The following is a 22,046-nucleotide window of genomic DNA, read 5'->3' as shown; positions in this document are numbered from 1 at the left end:
TCTTGTAGTCAGCAATAGACTGACTGTGATTTTTTAAAGATTTGTCAATACCTTTAAGCCAATCTTCATGCATGTCTGATACTGAGCCAAGAATATCATTTGCTTCCTTTAGTGTATTTTGTGCTTGTCGTAAAGTATCCAATCCCGTACGTGCATTGTTTGCTATACGTCTTACAGTATCTATTTGACTCCTTGTTTCTTGCATCCAACCAGATAAAGTTTTAATAGTATCCGAACCATTTGAAATGAAGTTCAAAGCATTTTTAACGTCATTTAAAACTTCTTCACCAAGTACCGCCCATATCTTTCCGATTTGGTATTGAAGAACTCCATATGAAGCAGCTGTTAAACCAGTATTTATAAGGTCCCATATCCATGATTTAGCAGTTTTTCCATCCTTTCCATCCTTTCCATCCAAACCGTTTTCGCCTTGAGGTCCTTGTATTCCTTGTATTCCTTGTATTCCTTGTGGTCCTTGAGGTCCGGTGTCACCCTTCTCTCCTTTCAGTTCATCTTTATGTTCGTTATAATATTCTAATGTCATAAGGTGTACATCATTACTGCTACCAGCAACGCCGAGAATTTGTTTCTCATTCATGACTAAATTCTTTAGGCATTTAATGTTGTCGTCAAATCGAAAGCTCTTTAACAATTCAATGAGAACATTTAATACTTTCACTAATGAGGCATCTACTGTAGAATTTATATATTGCACCGTTCCATCATTTATGATGGGAACCTTGCTTGTTGTAATGAATGGGTCATAAGTGTTAAAAGTATCGAAATCAATGACTTTTTTAGTTTTTCCATCGTCAATGACTAAATCATTGCCTTCAATGGTTAAAGTTGAGTTTTCGTTTACTAGTTCATGTGCTCTTCTTGCTTCATTTGTTTCATACGCATATGCAGCAATAGTCATATTTTAATGAGAATAAAATGTTGTTCTATTTGCAAAGTACAGACCCAAACGAATACGGGACAGTAAAGCTACAAACAAACTTAGGTCTTCAGAATGAAGCGCTTGCTTTCAGAGTTGTTGACTTCAATACTATCGCAACTTTTGTCATAACAGATGAAACAGATTTCATGGAGTTTGAAATAGATGACAAAAGAAGTGTTGTAACATTTCCTAACAGAGCCGAGTACAGAATAGATAAAATTGCTGGAGTCATAGATACTCTCATAAATGAAGAAACTATTGACAACATAGATGTCGAACTCTCTTCTGAGGGAACATTGAAGTTCAGTAGCAAGAAAGAGTTCAAGATACCAAGAATGAGTCATAGAGTACAACTTCTTCTGGGAGCATACCATATGACATTTCCTTTGAAAAGTGTTGACAAAACGATTGAGATGAAATCTGTTCCATACGTATGTTATGGTAATTGTTTGTACGTTGAGTCAAAAATAGCTAATGTCACAGGTATTTCAGGAGTTAATAGTAAAGGTTCAGTAGAATATAAATCCTTCTGTTATGCAGTCAATTCAATGTTCATTCCAAACGTTCCTGTCATAGCAACTCATTTAGGTAAATGGGTTCGCATTAGTCCTCATAATTTGAAAGACATGCAATTCAGACTTGTTGACTTTCAAGGAGAGCCTGTAGAACTGAAGGCACCAGTGCGAATGACTGTTGAAGTTGACTTTTTAGAAAATATTAAATGCAACAGCTTACAAGAGAACTCAGAGCTAAAAATATAAAGTATGAATGTTATGTATTAGGTCATGAACTTTGGTTGTTGCTGTTTGATGAAACAAATGAGTTAGTTATGCCAGTCAAGAGAACAGAAAAAGGCGTCAAAGGCGCCGAGCGCAAAGCGCTATATTGTGTTAGTGAAAACTGCACCAAGTCAATAAGATTAGGTTTGCATTATGAAGATGAGTTCGATACTGTTGAAGAAGTTTTGGACAGATATTACAAATTGCTAACTTGAATTTTTTTGACTGACGGCGCAAAGCGCCAAGATGGGCTCAAAGAGCCCTCCTGACTGCTTTAATTTACTAAAACATATTTCAAGCAAAGCTTATAGTAAGTAGATAGTTTTGTATACTCGTTCGAATATTTATACTTAAACTCAACTCCTGTAGTTCCTGGTGTTTCAATGATGCGGATGTTACCTATTTTCATGAATAGTGGAGTTTGACCACAGCATTCGATTTCAGGGTCGAGATAGTCAATGACACATTGTTTCCCTGTTATTCGTGAGATAACATTTTCAAGGTCCTCCTTTGTTAGAATTATTTGGTTCTTGCTTATAAGATTTGTCAAAAGCTTCTTATCGTCTTTGAGTAAAATTGTTTGGTATAACTGAAGAAGGTAATGGTCTACGTTATCTGAAGGATTTGTTTGAACATTTGTGTAAGGGTTGTCGTTGGCTTCTCTTGAAAGAATTTGGTCCAGTGGTGGATACTCTAACTTAACATCTGATGTAGCGTTAGCGTTTGAAGCTGAGTTTAAATTCACGGCGCCATGCGCCAAGATGGGCTCTTTGAGCCCTCCCGACTTAAGTTCTGGTTCTTTTTCTTTCAAACACTCTGAACTATAGTTCTTTATGACAATATTGTTTGTCGTTCGTGAGTCAACATTTGATGTTGGTTCAATTGGAACATTAACGGCACCAGCTAAGATGGATTTGCTTCTCATTTCATATAGAATAAAAACCTTTTATATGTATGAAATGAACAATATACTCGACAAGGGTTTGAATGTAAAGCTAACGAATGAAAATATTGTTGAATTCACTGAGACAGGAGCTGTGTATAAAGATGTAGAACTACTGAACAAAAGAGCTAAGGGAAGAAGCAGGAATATGAACAAAGGGTGGAAGCCTATAAAAATTTATGTCAATGATGGCTCAGGAGGTTCAAACATAAAGTATGCAGAAAGTTATAGAGTTTATGCTCTCAAAGGTGAAAAGCCTTCATTTAAGAACAGCTATTCTAACACATATCCTCAAAAGCTAACGGATGGGGAAGTGGATGATATGAATGACAGCAAAAATATTAACAGAAATGGCGACAGAGATGCATGGAATTTGTTTACCATCAGTCAATTGAAGGTTAAACTTTAAAACAATGTTGGTCGTTCCCATGGAATGTTTTTGACTTTAATGGTATTAGTCATGATATGAATCTCAAGGTATGAACGAGGAGAGATGAGAGACTTATATGCTTCCCAAATTTCTTCAAAAGGTAATGTTATACCTGACTGTTTCCAAATGAGTTCAATGTCATAGCGTGAGAAACCTTGAAAGATAACGAAGTCAGTTATGAGACGTTTTATGTTTAAAGCAAGGAAACGCCATGTTTGCATAAGTATTGCTACAGTTAAGTGGTAATGTCTGACTTTAGTTATGATGTTAGCTAATGGTGAGTCTGCTTTTGACACTAAACCTTTTCCGGCGAAGTCGTCACAAACGAGCAGAGTGTTTGAAGGATACTTTTTGAAGGGGTATTTTGAAAGTTTTGATAGAATGTAGTTTGTCAGTCGTTTCATATCGTAAACTCCTGAGTATTGACGTAAGTGGTGTTTGTCAATAATTCTTTCCATCTCTTCTGAAGTCTTTTGCATTCCTGACTGTATGAACTCTACAATAGCATAATATTTTCTCTTACGTCGAATGTAACGTTGAAGAAATTCAATGAGTTCGCTATCTGGAACTTTAACGACAGAGGCTTGAACTTTTGACATAAATGTTTTCGCTGTTGAATCCATAGAGTCTGAAGTTGCTGATATAATGATTTGGTCATAGTAAGAGTCGTTTCCTAAACGCTCTGTTATGAGTATATGACGAATGAGGTTAAATGTCTTACCTGAACCCATCTTTCCACAATAGAAATACACACCATTTGAACAGAACTCATAGTCCTTACTGAAAGGAAGAATGAGAGAACTGTTGAGCTTTTCACTGCTTTCATTCATGTCTTCATCTACGTCATGTATTAAATGCTTCATTTTATCTTCATTAAAAATGCAAGTCAGAAATATTCAGAACATAGCACCGAGTCTAACTGACAAGAGTATAAAGATATACTATGAACACGTTATGATGAAACCTACCAAAATTCAAGAAAGTCAGTATACTTATGAATATCCAAGACACTGGGTAGAGTATGTAGGAGGTGAGAAAGCTATTGAAATAAGACAAGTTAGAAGTATTCCAGCAGGAAGAACAATATTATTGAAGAACTTTAATGTTTTGAGGTATAATGATGAAACAAAGAAGCAAGATAGTTTTCCTGTTGCTGTGTATGTGAACCTAGACACAGGAGATGACATGAAAGTTTTTAACACAAAGCTTCAAACGGTAGTGAGAGAACAACTGACTGCGGAAGGACATCCATTACCTTCAGAAGTTACCATAGTATATAATTTTGAAACAAATGCAATAGATTTTAAAGTCGTCTCTGCAAAGAAGTCAGGTTTTACATTTAATGAAGCAGATGTATATTCGAATGAAAACTTCAAAGCTATTGCATGGTTAGATAATGACGATTGCTTTAAGAAAATATTTAAATTCAGTGACTCAAAGATGTCAATAGATGACCTTCGTGGAATGTTACCATCGACGTTTACAGTAGAAGGTTCAGCAGGATTGCTTACAAGATTGTCAATTGGTGGTATTTGGTCTCGTGAGAACATTGTTATAAAATCCAGTATAAGTGAATTTGCTGAAGAATCTATATTATGTCTTTCAAACTACATGTATTCGCCGCCGAAGCATTATAGTATAACAAACTTTGTCAGTAAGTTTAACATAAGACTTGTCGAACCTTCTTCAATGAAAGATGTTGTGCTACCTAAAGATGGAAAGGATGGACTCATTATTGAGATGATTTTAATAGCATATTAAATGAGCTTGTTCTTGAAGGTCATTCATGATGAAATAACTGTTGTAGAAGATGTTAGCAATTGTTCAGACATTTTGAAGCGTATAGATGAGATAAGAAAGAAGTTTATGAAGCCGCAACGCGGCGAGGACGAAGTCCATGAGAATGTTTATGTTTCATTGACTTTCTCCAGTAACGAGAACTTTTATGAGATAATATTGAAGAGAGATGATTTTAATATGGTGTAAATGGTAGCTTGGACAGCTTTAGGCGCAATGGGAACAAAAGCATTAGCATTTGGAGCAAAAGCACTTGGGGCTTATGACGCAGTAAATAAAATGAGTGGAGGAAGGGTTTCGAAGACATTAGATGCAAATAAAGGGAAGATTGGAGGCTGGGTTGCAAAGAAGTTAAGATTAAATAAAATAGGGCTCATAAATAAAGCATCCAATTTGGTTGCGACTGAGTCAGAAAATGCTTTAGGAAAGGACGATGAGTTTGCAAAACACGCAAAAGACTTTAATGACCAGATGAAAGGTGAAACAATGCATTTAAATAGAGTCGATGGAACTCTTCCTCCATCAGTAGTTCTTCCGTATGGTCCCTATGGAATGTATGGAAACCCTTACGAAAGACCATTTGACCCATTGACTGGTGGAAGTAATTGGTATCATTACGGACGAAGAAGAAAGACAGTTAAGCTGGAGACAGACGTGAAGAAAGCAACTAAAAAGAAACCAAGGAAGAGAGTTATAAAGCAATGAATTCAACAGGTTAGAAAAGAGGTTAGATATCGGGTTAGATCTAACCTTCTAACATAAACATTATTTTTGTGCTATGTTTTCATACGTGTGCGGGTGGTGATATCATTAATTTTTAAGTTTATTTTTATATAAATGACAGAACAAAAATATAACATATCTACTCAACAGGAATGAGACCCTTACTGACTATGTATTCGTTTAATGCTTGATGAAAACAATGGTACATATTATCGTATGGGTATACACAACGTCTGTTTCCATCGTCGTCGTATATGTAGAGCTCAAATCCAGTCCAACCTTCTTTTGTACAATATGTAGCTTTATTTAAGTATGCATTTATGTAGATAAGGCAATTTTCTTCATCGCTCCAGAAATAATTTTTCGTCTTTGTTGAAATAGTTTTCGTTCCTCTGCGACCATAAGGAATGTATGCAATGAACTTTGCGTCATAAGGGATTGTAATATATTCAGGGTTTCTTTCATCGTCAATGGGTCTGTCTTTGTTAAAATGCATGTTTCTCAGTTTTACTTGAGTTTTGAATAGTTCACGGAAACGTTCTGGGAAAGAGTCATAGTAAATGTAGTCGGACATGTCTTTGTAATGAAATAAAAAATTTAAAAAAATAAAAATAAGGTTATTTTTTATTTAGTGAGGACGGTAGGGAATTCGTTAGTGAAGTCGTTAGTGAAGTAGTTAGTGAAGTCGTTTATGTGTCAGATGGTTTTGTAAATATTTAAGGTTAAGTTGGTGTTATGGTTGTGTTGTAAAATATACGTTACCGGTTTCGTAAAGTGTCAAAACCGCTAAGTGGTGTACGGAGGCGCGCAATGCCACAGTACACGACTTAGGGATACTAACTCCAAAATATCTGCATCTTTCATATCTTTCAATGGCATTAAAGCCGCGCTGAAAATACCAGCTATATCTGGTTCACCATTCACTTCCATTGCGTCTACAACTTCTTGGAATTGAGGTTGTAAGTTTATGAACCACCTATCCGGATTAGCTTTATGACCCCATCTCATTGTAGTTCCATAGTCTGCAGAAACAAAAGTAGGTTTGTTTCCATATTGGTTAGGTTCTGAATGAACTTTAAACAATGTTTCATTTCTATATGTTTTGTTGAAATTTAACCTTTTATTTTCACCGAGTTCAGCCAAAGATTGAACATTATATGGTCGTAAGTAAAAAGGATTGTTGTATTTGCGTACACTTTCTTTCAGTTCTTCCATTCTATGCTGAATATTTTCATCTGATGTTGGAGTCTTTTGTATGTCGGCGAACATTTTTCGATATTCTTCTACTATGTCAGCCGAATTTTTCTTAGACTCTTGGAAAGATTCCATATTCCCCGCATACACTTGTTGAGGGTCAAGATTTTTCGGCTGTTCCAAATCTTCATCTAGTTCTGTGAAGTTAGTTTCCAAAGGAGGGACTTGTTCGTTTCCTTCAGGCTCTTCTAGCTGTTGTTGCTGAACTATTTCTTCCATGTCTGGTTGTATCTGAACTTCTTCCTGTTGAGTTTCTTGTACCTCATCTGCTGGCATTTCATATATTCCGAGACCGTTTTTAACAAGTTCCCTATCTAAGTCATCCGGACTCATAAACCTTTCTTCTTTCGTTCCGTCTCTATTTTTTACGCGTTTCATGAAGAGAGTTGAATTATCATTTAGCTCTGACACCAAATATCTTGGAGTAAATTCATCCATGTCATTTGGATGATATGCTATTAAATCATATCCCTTAGCGAGCTTGTATTTTCCAGGTTTGAAATTATATCCCATTTGGTGCTGAACCATAAAGCTAAATAGGTTCGGGTCAGTATTTCCTTCCTTGAACTTTCTAATAGCTTCTTTATATCTGTCACTAAAGTCAAGAGTATCTGGGTAACCATAATTTTCCTTAAGCATTTTTAAGAATTCTTGGTTTCCTTGTTCTCTACTTCTTTTATGTCCTTGCTCTGTTTGTGGTTGTTGTTGTGCAGGGTTTTGAACTGTTGGTTGCTGTGCTGGTTGTGGAGGTGGTTGTTGTGCTGGTTTTGGTTGTGGTGCAGTGTTTTGAACTGTTGGTTGTTGTGCTGGATTTTGAACTGTTGGTTGTTGTGTTGGTTTTGGTGCATGCCTGTGTCTGTGTCCATGTGACGATGTAAATGTTTTAGGTAGTCCTGGTGCAGGTGCTTCTCTTGGAGGGTTTGGTGGTATATAAGTTCCACTAGCTAGTATATAAGTTCCACCAGCTGGTATATAAGTTCCACCAGCTGGCACATATGTTCCATCTGCAGCATAATGTCCTACCTGACTTTTCGTTCTTAAGAAAGCATTTACTAGGTCTGTTTTGGTCTGTTGTAACTCTTTTTCTTGACTTTTCACAACAGTTGCTCTAACGGCGTCATAGGCACTTTGAACTGCCTGTCTCGTTGCTGCATCTGTTATTTTCGTCATATTTTGTGCTACTTCTCTTAACTCTTTGTCGAAACCTTCAGACTTCAGTTTCTTTCCAGATGAGAAGTCGTTCACTAGTTTCACCTTACTATGAAGAGCTTCGAAGGCGTTCTTAAAGTCAGCATTCATTAAAGCTTCATTTGAACTGTCTTCATCCGCTTGTATTTTTGTCCTTATTGACCCTATAAGTTGGGCTGCTTTGGCGTTGGCTTGGGCATCTAACCAGTCATTATTAGCTTTTATATATTCTGCGCTTTTCATTGCCTTTTGCATGGCTGCGTCGTTATTTTTACTTTCTTGTGCTAAGTTTTCATACTGTACGGTTTGGTTTTGCAACTGTAAAAGTTTTTCTGCCTTTACATTTGCTTCAACTTCTTTTTTATACTCATCGCTATCCATATATGTCTTCAGGGCTTTTTGTTTTATCTCTTCATCTTTCAGTACTTTATATTGAGTAGTATGGTTTTTCAAATTTATAACATCTTGTTCCATTTTTGCTACTTCTGCTGCTTTTTCTGACACTTTTTTCGCATATTCCTCTGTACTTAGTTCTTTCAGTTGTTCTTCTTTCTTCTTTTTCTCTACGTTTAACTCATTGAGTTTCTTTGTGTGTCTGTCATATTCTAGTTTCTTTTCGTTTTCACTTATTTGTTTCTGTATGTCTATGTTTGACTTTTTGACATCTGTTATTTGATTTTTGAGTGAACTCAAATTCATTTGACTTTGAGGGTTATAAGCTGTTCCGTCTGCAGCTCCACCATAGCCTGCCATTTTCGCTAAAAGTGCCGCTCTTAAACCTCCACTCTGTGCACCAATAACTCGGTTTAAAAGCATAGGGTTGCTTGACATTTGTTGCAACATAGTGGGGTCATTCATAATTTGTTGTTGCAACTGTTGTTGTGGTGTCAGTTTTACTATTGGATGTTTCAATGCTCTCTTCCTCTTACGTATATTCTTACGTAGCTTACGTGGCATTTTAAGTGAAGTAAAAAACGGTTTTTGACAGATGTTTATATGACACTATTTGTTCAGCACAAAAAACTACTCGGTCAAAGTGTTGTCAGTTTTGTAAAATAACCGTCCTATCTCCGTGCCTATGACGAAGAAATCATGAAAATTCAAGAGGTGAGAAAAGAGGTGAGAAAACAGGTGAGATCTCACCTCTTCACCTAAACTTTATTTTTGGGTCCTTTACACTCATTACGATGAAGAAGTCTTGACAAAACATGTACGTTCATGTTTGACAAAACATTTACGAAGAAATCATGACAAATTCAAGAGGGTAGAAAAGAGGTTAGAAAAGAGGTTAGATCTAACCTTCTACCCTAAATTATATTTTTGGTCATTTACACTCATTACGAAGAAGTCTTGACAAAACATGAAAACATATATAATTTGTGAAAAGCGACACATTATATAATGTTTTCGACCCAGAAGACTAACAATTTTCCGAATAAAAACTTCATTTATTACTAAACATCATCAGGGCTAGAAGGCACGAAGTGCCTGGAAGCCCCACTACCTTTTTTTTTTTTTTTTCATAAACTCATATTATTTTCTAATATATAACTATTTTATATAAAAATCAAATTCAATGATCTTAAAAGCGAAGGATAAACCTCAAAATTTACGAATATAATGAGTGGGAATATAATGCTTATCTATCATAAAACCATATGAAATATTAATTTTTGCTTTACGCCTAATTTTTGACGACAATTAGCAAAAAATGTTAAATGTTAACACTCAGTCCATTTGAATATGAAAAATAAAATTGACTTTGATTAAATGTTTTTATTTATCATGCAATTCTTCTTGCGACCAAAGATTTGAATAAATGTTCAAAAAATAAGATAGCTTAAAAAATAATATACGGTAGTGTTTACTAATAGATGAATAGTATATAAATTCTATTAAAATGGATTTGATCCAAAAAAATATATAAAATTTGATCATAAATAAAATTGTTTAGTAGTCATTTAAACTGATGTAATTATTCAAATTTTGCTAAGACCCCTTCGTCTTTGATATATAACTCCCATTTTTGCATTTCTGGCTGTACCAAAATTTTGAAACTTCGAATAATTCGTTAGGAGTGTAATTACTATTCGTTTTTGGATTAATATCGAGAGATAAATGTGGTGTATTGTTGTATTTTTCAATGAACTGCTGAACTGAGTCCTTGATTTGTTGAATATCATCCAACTCGTCTGGCAAAAACTTTTCTAAGCTTGGCCACAGGCGCTCCACCTTGCCGTTCTGTCTTGGCATATACGGCAAGGTGTGCTTCCAAACTATTCCGTTTTCCTGCATAACCTGGCCGAATTCACCGCGGTTTTCACCGCCGTTATCGGTCCAGATGCAGTAAGGAATAAACTCCTCTAAAAGTTTTCTTAAAGCCTTCGCTGTTGAGTTGGAAGACTTGTTTTTCAATAATTTAGTTTTGAGAACTTTACGTGTCATATCATCCAATATGGCAAAAAATGGAAAAGAAACATTACCGTGAAGGTAATGAATATCGCAGTGCCACATCAAATTCTTTGATATGGCACGATATTTGGTAGGTGGATCTGCTGGTTTGTAATCTCTTTTTGAAGATAAACCTGATTCCATCATAAATTTTTCCACTTGATGATGCTTTATTTTTTGTAAATTGTCAAAAATTTGATCTTTTGTCAAATCTTCTATATTTTCAAATTCTTTTGCAATTTCTTCTTTTTCTTTCTCACAATCGGGATTTTGAGCAATATTTTGAAACCTTTTAATCAATAAATAAGTTTTTGAAATTCCTCCTTTATATTGTGAAACACAAGAATTAATTAATTGTTTTTGCTCAAATGTTGGTGGATTTGGTTTTCTGCCGCGACTAACTTTTGGTAATTCGATTTCTTGAAGTTGAAATGCTCTTCTTATTGTATTTTCGGCAACATTCAATTTAATTTTACCATTTTCCAATTCAACTTCCTTTCCCACACTTTTGTAAGATTCACCTTCTTCTATTCTTCTTTTAGCTTCAAATAGCCATTCTCTGCTTATAGATTTGGCAGTAGTCATAAAAGTGGTCCTTCTTTTGTGATAAGATTCAAATTTGAATGTGGATGATAAATAAAAACAAAAATAATTGTTATAATTTAAATGAAGAAGTAATTTAAAACGATTTTATTTATGATCAAATTTTATATATTTTTTTGGATCAAATCCATTTTAATAGAATTTATATACTATTCATCTATTAGTAAACACTACCGTATATTATTTTTTAAGCTATCTTATTTTTTGAACTTTTATTCAAATCTTTGGTCGCAAGAAGAATTGCATGATAAATAAAAACATTTAATCAAAGTCAATTTTATTTTTCATATTCAAATGGACTGAGTGTTAACATTTAACATTTTTTGCTAATTGTCGTCAAAAATTAGGCGTAAAGCAAAAATTAATATTTCATATGGTTTTATGATAGATAAGCATTATATTCCCACTCATTATATTCGTAAATTTTGAGGTTTATCCTTCGCTTTTAAGATCATTGAATTTGATTTTTATATAAAATAGTTATATATTAGAAAATAATATGAGTTTATGTGATATTATTTTTCAGAAGATTTCATTCTATATGCCTATGAAAAGTACTCTCAAAACTAACTTTTCCTAATTATAATTAAATCTAGAATATTGTATTATGCTTAGTATTATTTCATTTTTCTCATTCAATTTAGAATTTACAAATGTCAAAAAATTGAGAGCTGTCACTTTTGATGAATTTCTGTTTATTACAATAAAGATGATAATAAACCTGTGAACATTTGCTGTCAGAAAAATATCAAATAAATTTCATATTGAGAAATTTCTGAAATTATTCAATATTATGTGGCATGCTTTATTGTTCAATTCATCTTTATTGAAGTTTCAAATTTTTGAATTGCACTTCAAATTTTTGAGGCAATTTTATTTTACATATAGAATACAATATTGCATTTAACTACTCCTGGAATTGATTCTTCAATTTTTAATTTTAATTCAAAAGTAAAAAAATTTGAAATTGCTATCAATAGTCTTACTCAATTTAATTATATGTCAATTCAAAACATTTTTTTTGATGATATCGCCCAACAGATTAGTAACGAAGAACAAATTCTCAGAGTCAGATGATATTAAGCTGAAAAACTTTGTCAATGAATATGGCAAAGACTGGAACTTAATATCGGATAAGATGTTTAACAAATCAGCAAGACAATGCAAAGACAGATACGAGAAATATCTAGCTCCGCATCTGAAATCAAGTCCGTTTACACTCGATGAAGACATCCAACTTCTTAGTTTGTACAAAAAGCTAGGTTGTCGTTGGATTAAAATCTCGGAAATGATGACAGGAAGATCTGATGTTGCAATTAAAGCGAGATTCAAACTACTAAAAAGACATGGCAAAAATCTACAAACTCTCAAGAAAGAGAAAACTCAGGAGAAGAAAAATCAAGAACGTGAGATAGCCGTTATTGAGAGAGGTTATCGATTTTGTAATTTAATCGTCGTCGTTATCGATTTTGTAATTTAATCGTTATCGTCTTTTTCTAAACGTGCATTTTTACATTAAAAGCAATGCAACTCCAAAATTAATTGGTATTTAGACTTTAATTAGGTGCAGACAAACGAAATGCAGTCCAAATATTTTGGTGATATATGAATTACATAAATTTAGGGAAATTGAAATTATATCTTTTTAAATTTTTAGGAAAACAGATTTATAGAATTGTTTAAGTCATCAAAATAATGCAGACTTAGGTCAAATTTTCCAAATTTAATCATTTGCAAGACTTTCAAGCGACTTCAAAATGTCGAAATATAAGTCCAAAAATAAAATTACGATTACAGTCTATCCTTAATTATTATCACGCTAATTATTGAGTGACCCATGCGTTCGTATGTATGTAATACCTTTTAAAAAGGAGATGAGAGAGATAAACTACATTTACAATTTAAATCTGATGTATTTACTTGTTACATTTACAAATGTAAATGTTTCTCGTAATGTTTACATTTTGTAAGTATAACGAATAAAAATGACGCACTTTTTTTACAAAGTCAAATTATGCGATACAACTTTACTTGTTACATTTACAAATGTAAATGTTTCTCGTAATGTTTACATTTTGTAAGTATAACGAATAAAAATGACGCACTTTTTTTACAAAGTCAAATTATTGTTCGATTTTTGCAGCTTGTAAACGATTGAATAAAGATTTGTATTATTTTATTTATTTTTAAGAACATGTTTAAGAACCCTCATTATCTCCACGAATATTGCATATTTTTCTATTCTAAGACCACCAAAATTACGTTTTAATATAGAAAATAACATATTTATGTGATGCTAAAGTCGAAGTCCTTAAATATTTTTGAAATATTTACAAAATATGCTCTTTCTATCATCGATACTTTAATACAGAGCAAATTTAGTAAATGTCATCACATTATTTTTTCATAAATCGTTTTCGAACTTTTGAAATATTTATTTTAAACCAGTTTTCTACATTTAATATGTGAATTATATCAAAAGTAGATGGGCGATACTTGTAAATCTATTTAAACTATTAGTTTGCTATTATTGAAGAACTTTATAATTTTTTTTTCTTATGTATGGAATTAAAGATAATTTTGCCGATTCCAACTGGTTTTTCTATATGAGTTAAATATGCCAAGTGAAATTGGACTTGCCAATATTGTAAATTGAAGTATGGACTATATATCGATTTTCATTGATTGATGAATAACTCGGAGTAATGTAATTGTTGATAATGAAAAATAGTTTTCAATTGCTGGTAAGGGCCAATGTATGTTCAATAGCTCCGAAAGCAAAAAATGCACGTTTAGAAAAAGACGATAACGATTAAATTACAAAATCGATAACGACGACGATTAAATTACAAAATCAATAATGACCCCGTTATTGATAACTTCATCGAGCAATTTGAAAACTTGTTTGATTCAAGTGAAGATTTCTTTGGGAGCTCAATTCCGTAATTTGTTTTATTTTTTGTAAAAAAATTGAAATCTATTTCTCCACAATTTTCTTGTTTTTCATTTGTAATTGCATATATATGTGAAATGCATTCTATATTTTGGCTATTTTCACTGAATTCACATCTATGAATTGAATGGCTCTCAAAAAATGAAAAAATGTTGACTCTCTTAAAAGCTTGAGATAATGATGTGTAAGACAACAGCAAGCTAGATTTTATTTGATTCTCAAAAAACGGAAAATCGTGAAATGACATACAAATGTATTTCTCTTTTAATCATATGATATTCGATTCTAAGATTAACTCGTGTGGAAAACATCATTAGAAAACATTTAATCTGAATTTTGAATCAATTGTTTTTTTCAAAAAAAGCTCCACATTAAAATTATATTCGCTGATCTTTGCCATATCAGGAAAACTATTGCAATGTATCATTGTTTTCAATTTTCACATTAATAGCAAAATAAAAGATTGCTAGTATCTGAAATTATTACTATCTGACTCTTTAATATGATCTTTCGTAAAGAAAAACAGCAAATGGTTCAAATTATAAGTAAGTGGTGTAAAGAGTTATGAACGAATAGAGAATTCTTGTGAAATCCGTGTTCGTACATCAGCTGAAGTCTAAGTTGTTGTTTCCATGCATGGTTGCATTCTAGTATTCTATCATTGAACGAATATTGCAAAGATTGAAATTGAAGGTTTTGATTTTCCGAAATATAGTTGATATTTTTGATAAATCATGAATCTCCATATCGAAAAAGAAAGATTATTGACAAAAGTTAAAAGCTAAAGTTTACTGATAGTACAGATATTATATTTCAAAAACCTCAAGTCAATTTATTTGACCTGGAAAGCTTCTGGATAGAGGGCAACAGCTGTAGCGCCAATTAAACCGGAATCTGCGCCATAGATTGATTTCTCAATTCTTGGTGTCTTGATGTAGCCGTTGAGGAGTTCTCTAGTACGCTTCTGGATATTCTTGAGTAAGAATTCTCTTCCCTTTGCAGAAACGATGCCACCACCGATGATGAATGCATCAAGAGAGTAGCAAAGAGAAACGCTGGATGTGATTTGAGCAGCATACTCGCAGGAGTATGTCCAGATCTTGTCCTCATTAGGGATCTTGGCGAGTTCGCTCATCTGGCAGCCATATCTCTTAGCAAGAGCTGGAGCAGAGATCATTCCTTCAATGCAATCACCGTGGAATGGGCAGGTACCCTTAAAGTCATCATCTGGGTGGTGGAATGGCTTAAGGTGGCCACCTTCTGGGTGCATGCGGCCATGGAGTGGCTTGCCATCGCAGAAAACGCCAACACCGACGCCAGTTCCGATTGTGATGTAGCCAACTGACTTGATTGTGTTGTCTGTCTCCTTTAAGCGAAGATATTCGGAGTAAGCAGGAGCATTAACATCTGTCTCAAGGACAACGTTAGCATCTGGGAATGCCTTTTGGATTGAAGCAACAATTGGGTAGTTGCCCCACTTTGGCTTTGGTATATTGCCAATAGAGCCTTTATAGATATCTAATGGGCCGAAAGAAGCGATACCGATTCTATCAACTTCGTAGTCGGACTCCTTGATTGACTTGATGATTGCTTCAACAACTTAATCTGGTGTAGCTGGTTCACATGTCTTGATTCCTTTCTTCTTGTAGAGGAATGTGGGGTCATTATTGATTTTGTAATTTAATCGTCGTCGTTATCGATTTTGTAATTTAATCGTTATCGTCTTTTTCTAAACGTGCATTTTTTGCTTTCGGAGCTATTGAACATACATTGGCCCTTACCAGCAATTGAAAACTATTTTTCATTATCAACAATTACATTACTCCGAGTTATTCATCAATCAATGAAAATCGATATATAGTCCATACTTCAATTTACAATATTGGCAAGTCCAATTTCACTTGGCATATTTAACTCATATAGAAAAACCAGTTGGAATCGGCAAAATTATCTTTAATTCCATACATAAGAAAAAAAAATTATAAAGTTCTTCAATAATAGCAAACTAATAGTTTAAATAGATTTACAAGTATCGCCCATCTACTTTTGATATAATTCACATATTAAATGTAGAAAACTGGTTTAAAATAAATATTTCAAAAGTTCGAAAACGATTTATGAAAAAATAATGTGATGACATTTACTAAATTTGCTCTGTATTAAAGTATCGATGATAGAAAGAGCATATTTTGTAAATATTTCAAAAATATTTAAGGACTTCGACTTTAGCATCACATAAATATGTTATTTTCTATATTAAAACGTAATTTTGGTGGTCTTAGAATAGAAAAATATGCAATATTCGTGGAGATAATGAGGGTTCTTAAACATGTTCTTAAAAATAAATAAAATAATACAAATCTTTATTCAATCGTTTACAAGCTGCAAAAATCGAACAATAATTTGACTTTGTAAAAAAAGTGCGTCATTTTTATTCGTTATACTTACAAAATGTAAACATTACGAGAAACATTTACATTTGTAAATGTAACAAGTAAAGTTGTATCGCATAATTTGACTTTGTAAAAAAAGTGCGTCATTTTTATTCGTTATACTTACAAAATGTAAACATTACGAGAAACATTTACATTTGTAAATGTAACAAGTAAATACATCAGATTTAAATTGTAAATGTAGTTTATCTCTCTCATCTCCTTTTTAAAAGGTATTACATACATACGAACGCATGGGTCACTCAATAATTAGCGTGATAATAATTAAGGATAGACTGTAATCGTAATTTTATTTTTGGACTTATATTTCGACATTTTGAAGTCGCTTGAAAGTCTTGCAAATGATTAAATTTGGAAAATTTGACCTAAGTCTGCATTATTTTGATGACTTAAACAATTCTATAAATCTGTTTTCCTAAAAATTTAAAAAGATATAATTTCAATTTCCCTAAATTTATGTAATTCATATATCACCAAAATATTTGGACTGCATTTCGTTTGTCTGCACCTAATTAAAGTCTAAATACCAATTAATTTTGGAGTTGCATTGCTTTTAATGTAAAAATGCACGTTTAGAAAAAGACGATAACGATTAAATTACAAAATCGATAACGACGACGATTAAATTACAAAATCGATAACCTCTCGAGGAATGTGCCTAATTTTTCAGTAATTGCAAATGCAGCTGATTGTCCACTGAGTTCGATACCGCAGGCGTACTTCTTACCGAATGATCTTGCAACTGATGATAACATTGCAGAAAAATTAAGTCATGTTGATATGAAACGATATCCTTTCAAATGAAAATCTTTAGATTACTGGATGTTTTAATTATTTATATGATTTGGATATGTATTTTATAAAAAAACAATTTGAGAACTAACAAAAATGTTTAGATGGGTTACATTCGTCTGAGATTATTAAAAATTTATTTGATTTAGGTTTCTATTACTAAATACGAATTTTCTCTCATAAGAAATTTCTCTCAACTTTTTTAAAAGTAAAGTGGCTTGTCAGCCCACAAAAAAATGGCCTTTAATATAAAGATTTGTGTTTAATATTTCATATCTATAATAGAGATGGAATAGATTATAATTGAACTTTTTTTATAAGAATATTTTATTGGAAAACATAACGAGTAATGGCTAAATATGATTTATCCATTTTGGAATAGATTGTCAATTATTAACAAGAAAAAACAATGGGTTCGCTCAAATTTTGAAAACAACCGAAATTCGTCACGCTTCAATTTGTTTTGAATTTTTGTTCGAAATAATGATTAATAATAATTTATAATATATTATATTATTTTTTAATTTCATATTTTCTTTGCATTTATTCAATCTCGATCATTTATTTTTATCACTTCATGTTCCTATTATCTAGGATTGAAATCTTCTTAATAAAGCGTCAACTGTTACATTATTCGGGTGTATTAGTCATAAGTGCATTAATTTTTACAGTAACTTGAAGGAAATTTTTGATTTTATTCAGAATGTCATATTTACTGATTTTCTTCTGATACATTGCATAAATTGTAATTTAATTGTTAATTTATCATGAATTGGTCTTCTCATACTATTATATACAGAATAAAATTCTAAAAATTATAGTAATGTCCATAAATATATGCTTTTAGTAAGACGCTCATCAAATAAATAAAGATTTATCCAGGAAAACTACGATATTTGTTGTAAACATGATTTTGTATTCGCTTGATCTGATCACTGATAGTCTTGCTCGTCTTACAATTGATAAAGAATTGAATTTAAAGAGATTTGTTATGTCATTTGTTCATTTATTTGCAAAAAGTAATGATTGAAAAATTATTTTCATTATGTATAATCTACATATCATCATAAATAAGTTTACATTCTGTATGATTTCAACTTCTCTATAATTTTGAATCATCAAATCCAAATTAGAATAGACTCTCGGAATTATGTTTCATTTTTTAGCAAAATAAATATGATTTGATTCAAATTAGAAACCAGATACATAATAGGTTTGATTTTTTTTTGGATATTTAAAGGAAGAAATAACAGCAGCGTTATCACGTTTCAATTACGCATTTTCAGATCTTGGTTTTCCATATTTAAAGAAAACATAATATAACTAGCTAATTGAATGTCATTATACTTATTAATTATTGAATGAAAAAAATCAATTATTTTCTTACTGTTGAGATTCAATAAAAAATTCATATCCCTGATTTTTATTTTGAAGTGCAGTTAATTCCGAGAAATTTCGAATGACCTCATTTGGTAGCAAAAGTTTGAAAGGACAGTCATCAAATTTATCAAGATTAGTGTATGTTACTTGTTATATAATGGTAGTATTAATTGACAATATAAAACTTAAAAATTTCAAGTCCATTGGATAATTTAGCCGCGGGCATAAAGAAAATTTAGAAATCTATATCAGCATAAGATGTATGTTCATAATTTAAAATAAGTTTGAAATCAGAATACTGTAATACGATAAAATTGAATGCATAGAAAATTAATAAGGTAAGAAATTGTATAAATCTATTTGTCATCTGTTTTTACTCCAGAGTTCCAATATTTTTTAGTCTCTTTTTGAAATTTTTACAATAAATAAAATAACAATAAAACAGAATAAAAGCTAATATTGGATATATACTTCGATAAAATAGGGGTGACTTTTCAGTGTTATTCACTCAATTCTCACAAATATTGAATATTGTTAAAAGGTTATCACAGGTGTAATACTCCATATTATTTTTGTCTAATATATAAAATGCAATTATATTTCTTTTTGGCAAAGAATTGAATTCAAATTGCATCAATTTTTCATTTGGAGGGATTCTGTTTTTATTTTTTGAATTGTATCAAAATTAAATGAATTCAAATTTTTGATTTCATTAATTCATTACAATGGCCGAATTATCCGTATCTAAGTCAGCAGTGAGCTCACCAAGCAATGCTGAGTCCAATCTTAATTCATCTAGACATAAAAAGAAATTAATTGATCATTTTTTCCCTCTTTATGATCAGATCATGCAACGAGTTCACTTGCCAAACTGGTTTTCGACCTTGTGTGACATTTTCCTTGCATTCCAAGTTCTTACTTCTGGATTTTGGATCTTTTCTCAGCCTTTCCAACGAACTACAGGCGTTTGGAAGAAGATCTATTACTGGATCAATATGATTGTCTCTTTCCAAGATCCATTAAATACAAGTGAAACTAGATTAATCAATGCAGGCATATGTATAGGTGTCTCGATTTTTGCAATAATGTGGCTTATTTTCATGGTCTACTACTATTACAACAATTTTGTTATCCCAACTGTGTTCTTATATCTATCTGTAGTCTTCCTTGACCTTATTGCTCCAGCATTCATCATGCCGTCAGCTTATACAGCAGGATATGGAATTGCCTCCTTATTAGTCGCCCATAACCATGATTTTATTGTTGAAATAGTTCTTGGATCAATATCCTATATAGTAGCTCTCTTCTTCTTCATTCTTGGAACACTTTTGAAATCTCGGTCGGTAATTTTCACAAATTTAACCTACCAATGCTACGATTCTACATTCGTTATAGTTTGGTTTTCCATGACCTCATTCGAATGCATTCTCAGCGCCATTTTCCGTGCATTTGATGGAAAATTTTATTTATTCATTCCAATTATCCACTTAGGATGTGCACTTTGGATGTGTTATAGAACTATGTTCATTCCTTTCTATGCGTTATGGCGAAATCCAATCTGTTTCCAGTTCGGAATGGTCACAACAGCCTTAGACATCAATTTGGTCGTATTATATTTAGCTCCAAAACTTATTTATAACTATACAATTGTTGTTTTCCTTGCTATTACTGTTTTTGCACATCCTGTCGGTCAATTCGTTTTCAAATTAATTGTTTCGAAGAAAAAGAAACAATTAACAAATAACGAAGAGATCTCTGACATGACAGAATACTTCGATTCCCTTGGAATTGTTAAAAGTGCTTCACATTGTATGAGTTATATCGTTGTTGGAATGGCAGAAATGTGTGATTACTTCATAGATGGTGCCCTGACAGACTACATCATATTAAGAGGTGAAGGAGAAGGAATATTATCCTTGATGTTACAAGTAATGACATATCTTCCTTGTGAATCACAAAAATTGAACATGTTGTACAAGAAATTGATCAAAAAACGTAATTTATCGTTCATTAACCGTTTCTTGATCTTCCAAATCTCAATGGTCAGAACAAGAAGATTAGTTACTAACACAAAAGACACATTAGAGATCTTTACAAGACTGAAATCCCTTAATGAACAGATTAAGTTCAGAATCAACTCATTTTGGGACCTTTCCAGTGCTAAATCAAGTTTTTTGAGTGAATTAGTTAATTCTACACAAAAATTACAGAACCAGTTCGAATATACTTTGAAGCACAATCCAAACAACACAAGAATTATCAATGAATACGTCAATTTTTTGGTTGAATGCAGATGTGATTTTGACGAAGCAATTTTACAAGCACTTAAAAGTGATATGATATGTGATGGAAAGGATTTCAATGTTGATGTATCATTTAGAAGCTTCGTTTCTAAGTTCCCTTTATATTTGAAGAAGAAAATTTTTGATTTCAGAGGTAGAAAAATGGTTTCTGATTCAAGTATGAAGAAAGATGACAAGAACATCATGGATAACTCAATGAACAACGTCAAGTCATCGACGACAAGTAATTCTTCTGGTATCGAGTTCATGCCAACATCTGTTGACAATGAAAGTGAAGAACAAGTTGGCGGAAGAATTATTAAACAATCAAAAGTCAGAATTTTATTAAATAGAAACATCAAAGATTCAACACCAACACAATCTAGGTGGGTAATTATTTCTAGTTTATTGACATTCTCTATAGGTGTTGTTATATTAATTGCTTTCTATTTCACACAAAGTAATTCGTTGAATTTCAGAATAGTCTAGTCGGTTTTTGCATTTTTAAAATGTTAGCCACCTTTCTCCTTCCAAAGTGAAAAAAAATTGTTTAAAATATAAAAAGAATTTTTATTCGCATAGGCGACAAACAAGGATTTATAAATAAATAATGGGCTTTGAGTATTGATCTGAATTGAATCAGATAATTAGCCGTAAAAAATCTTCTAATAACGATTTCTCATGCATGAAAGATGGCTATGAGTGGCGTTAATGAGGGCGTTTGATAATTGGAGTTGGACATAAAATTTGGAGATCTTAATTTTTGAGAATTTTGGTGCGATCTTACTGGTACAAGCAAGAGTATGGAAGGAGATTGAACTGAGAAAAAAACTAGAGCATGCAAAAGAATCATGCTACAGCTTAGTTGAATGTCATTTATGCAAATAAAAATATCTTTTTCAAATTTCAAACAAATTTTGCCACTTTTTGAAAGAAGATAAGGTAACAAACATTTTAAAATGCAAAACCTAGACTTAAACTATGCCGAAATGTGAGCTCACCGTTACGGTTTTTTCTTTTTTTTGGGGCTCGCAAGCTCGCCCCCAAAGAAAAAACCGTAACGGTGACTAACATTTAG

At 32.4% G+C, this 22,046-nt stretch overlaps 9 protein-coding genes across 9 annotated transcripts, besides 7 other annotated features; 3 read left to right on the top strand and 6 right to left on the bottom strand.

The window, feature by feature from the left end:
- Positions 1 to 6,454: part of a mobile genetic element that runs on past the window's edge.
- TVAGG3_0790880 (organellar and viral DNA polymerase type B) lies at positions 52 to 598 on the bottom strand (the record flags this gene model as incomplete). Its single annotated transcript, XM_051246887.1, has 1 exon — positions 52 to 598. A coding segment is annotated over one exon (547 nt), but the record flags the coding sequence as incomplete, so codon positions are not given.
- On the top strand, positions 937 to 1,638 carry TVAGG3_0790870 (uncharacterized protein; the record flags this gene model as incomplete). Its single annotated transcript, XM_051246886.1, has 1 exon — positions 937 to 1,638. A coding segment is annotated over one exon (702 nt), but the record flags the coding sequence as incomplete, so codon positions are not given.
- On the bottom strand, positions 1,994 to 2,644 carry TVAGG3_0790860 (uncharacterized protein; the record flags this gene model as incomplete). Its single annotated transcript, XM_051246885.1, has 1 exon — positions 1,994 to 2,644. The coding sequence occupies one exon, from the start codon at positions 2,642 to 2,644 to the stop codon at positions 1,994 to 1,996; it is 651 nt and encodes a 216-aa protein (XP_051082360.1).
- TVAGG3_0790850 (protein of unknown function, DUF4106 family) lies at positions 3,068 to 3,922 on the bottom strand (the record flags this gene model as incomplete). The annotated part of the gene is made up of 1 exon (XM_051246884.1): positions 3,068 to 3,922. One exon carries the CDS (start codon positions 3,920 to 3,922, stop codon positions 3,068 to 3,070), a length of 855 nt encoding a protein of 284 aa, XP_051082359.1.
- Positions 4,101 to 4,853, top strand: TVAGG3_0790840 (uncharacterized protein; the record flags this gene model as incomplete). The annotated part of the gene is made up of 1 exon (XM_051246883.1): positions 4,101 to 4,853. A coding segment is annotated over one exon (753 nt), but the record flags the coding sequence as incomplete, so codon positions are not given.
- Positions 6,455 to 7,507: 1,053 nt separating the features above from the next.
- TVAGG3_0790820 (protein of unknown function, DUF4106 family) lies at positions 7,508 to 7,732 on the bottom strand (the record flags this gene model as incomplete). Its single annotated transcript, XM_051246882.1, has 1 exon — positions 7,508 to 7,732. The coding sequence occupies one exon, from the start codon at positions 7,730 to 7,732 to the stop codon at positions 7,508 to 7,510; it is 225 nt and encodes a 74-aa protein (XP_051082357.1).
- A 966-nt stretch (positions 7,733 to 8,698) lies between these two features.
- TVAGG3_0790810 (protein of unknown function, DUF4106 family) lies at positions 8,699 to 9,011 on the bottom strand (the record flags this gene model as incomplete). Its single annotated transcript, XM_051246881.1, has 1 exon — positions 8,699 to 9,011. A coding segment is annotated over one exon (313 nt), but the record flags the coding sequence as incomplete, so codon positions are not given.
- Positions 9,012 to 10,094: 1,083 nt separating this feature from the next.
- Positions 10,095 to 11,090: a mobile genetic element.
- Positions 11,091 to 11,772: 682 nt separating this feature from the next.
- Positions 11,773 to 11,809: a mobile genetic element.
- Positions 11,810 to 12,538: 729 nt separating this feature from the next.
- Positions 12,539 to 12,745: a mobile genetic element.
- Positions 12,746 to 13,757: 1,012 nt separating this feature from the next.
- Positions 13,758 to 13,975: a mobile genetic element.
- A 918-nt stretch (positions 13,976 to 14,893) lies between these two features.
- TVAGG3_0790760 (ROK family) lies at positions 14,894 to 15,238 on the bottom strand (the record flags this gene model as incomplete). The annotated part of the gene is made up of 1 exon (XM_001301023.1): positions 14,894 to 15,238. One exon carries the CDS (start codon positions 15,236 to 15,238, stop codon positions 14,894 to 14,896), a length of 345 nt encoding a protein of 114 aa, XP_001301024.1.
- A 481-nt stretch (positions 15,239 to 15,719) lies between these two features.
- Positions 15,720 to 15,937: a mobile genetic element.
- Positions 15,938 to 16,949: 1,012 nt separating this feature from the next.
- Positions 16,950 to 17,156: a mobile genetic element.
- A 2,219-nt stretch (positions 17,157 to 19,375) lies between these two features.
- On the top strand, positions 19,376 to 22,025 carry TVAGG3_0790730 (guanylate cyclase protein; the record flags this gene model as incomplete). Its single annotated transcript, XM_001297638.1, has 1 exon — positions 19,412 to 21,457. One exon carries the CDS (start codon positions 19,412 to 19,414, stop codon positions 21,455 to 21,457), a length of 2,046 nt encoding a protein of 681 aa, XP_001297639.1.
- Positions 22,026 to 22,046: the final 21 nt, after the last annotated feature.

The sequence above is a fragment of the Trichomonas vaginalis genome, chromosome VI, assembly GCF_026262505.1.
Source record: "Trichomonas vaginalis G3 chromosome VI, whole genome shotgun sequence".
NCBI lineage: Eukaryota > Parabasalia > Trichomonadida > Trichomonadidae > Trichomonas > Trichomonas vaginalis.
The sequence above is the reverse complement of the archived record's forward strand: the minus strand, read 5'-3'. Positions and strand labels throughout refer to the sequence as shown.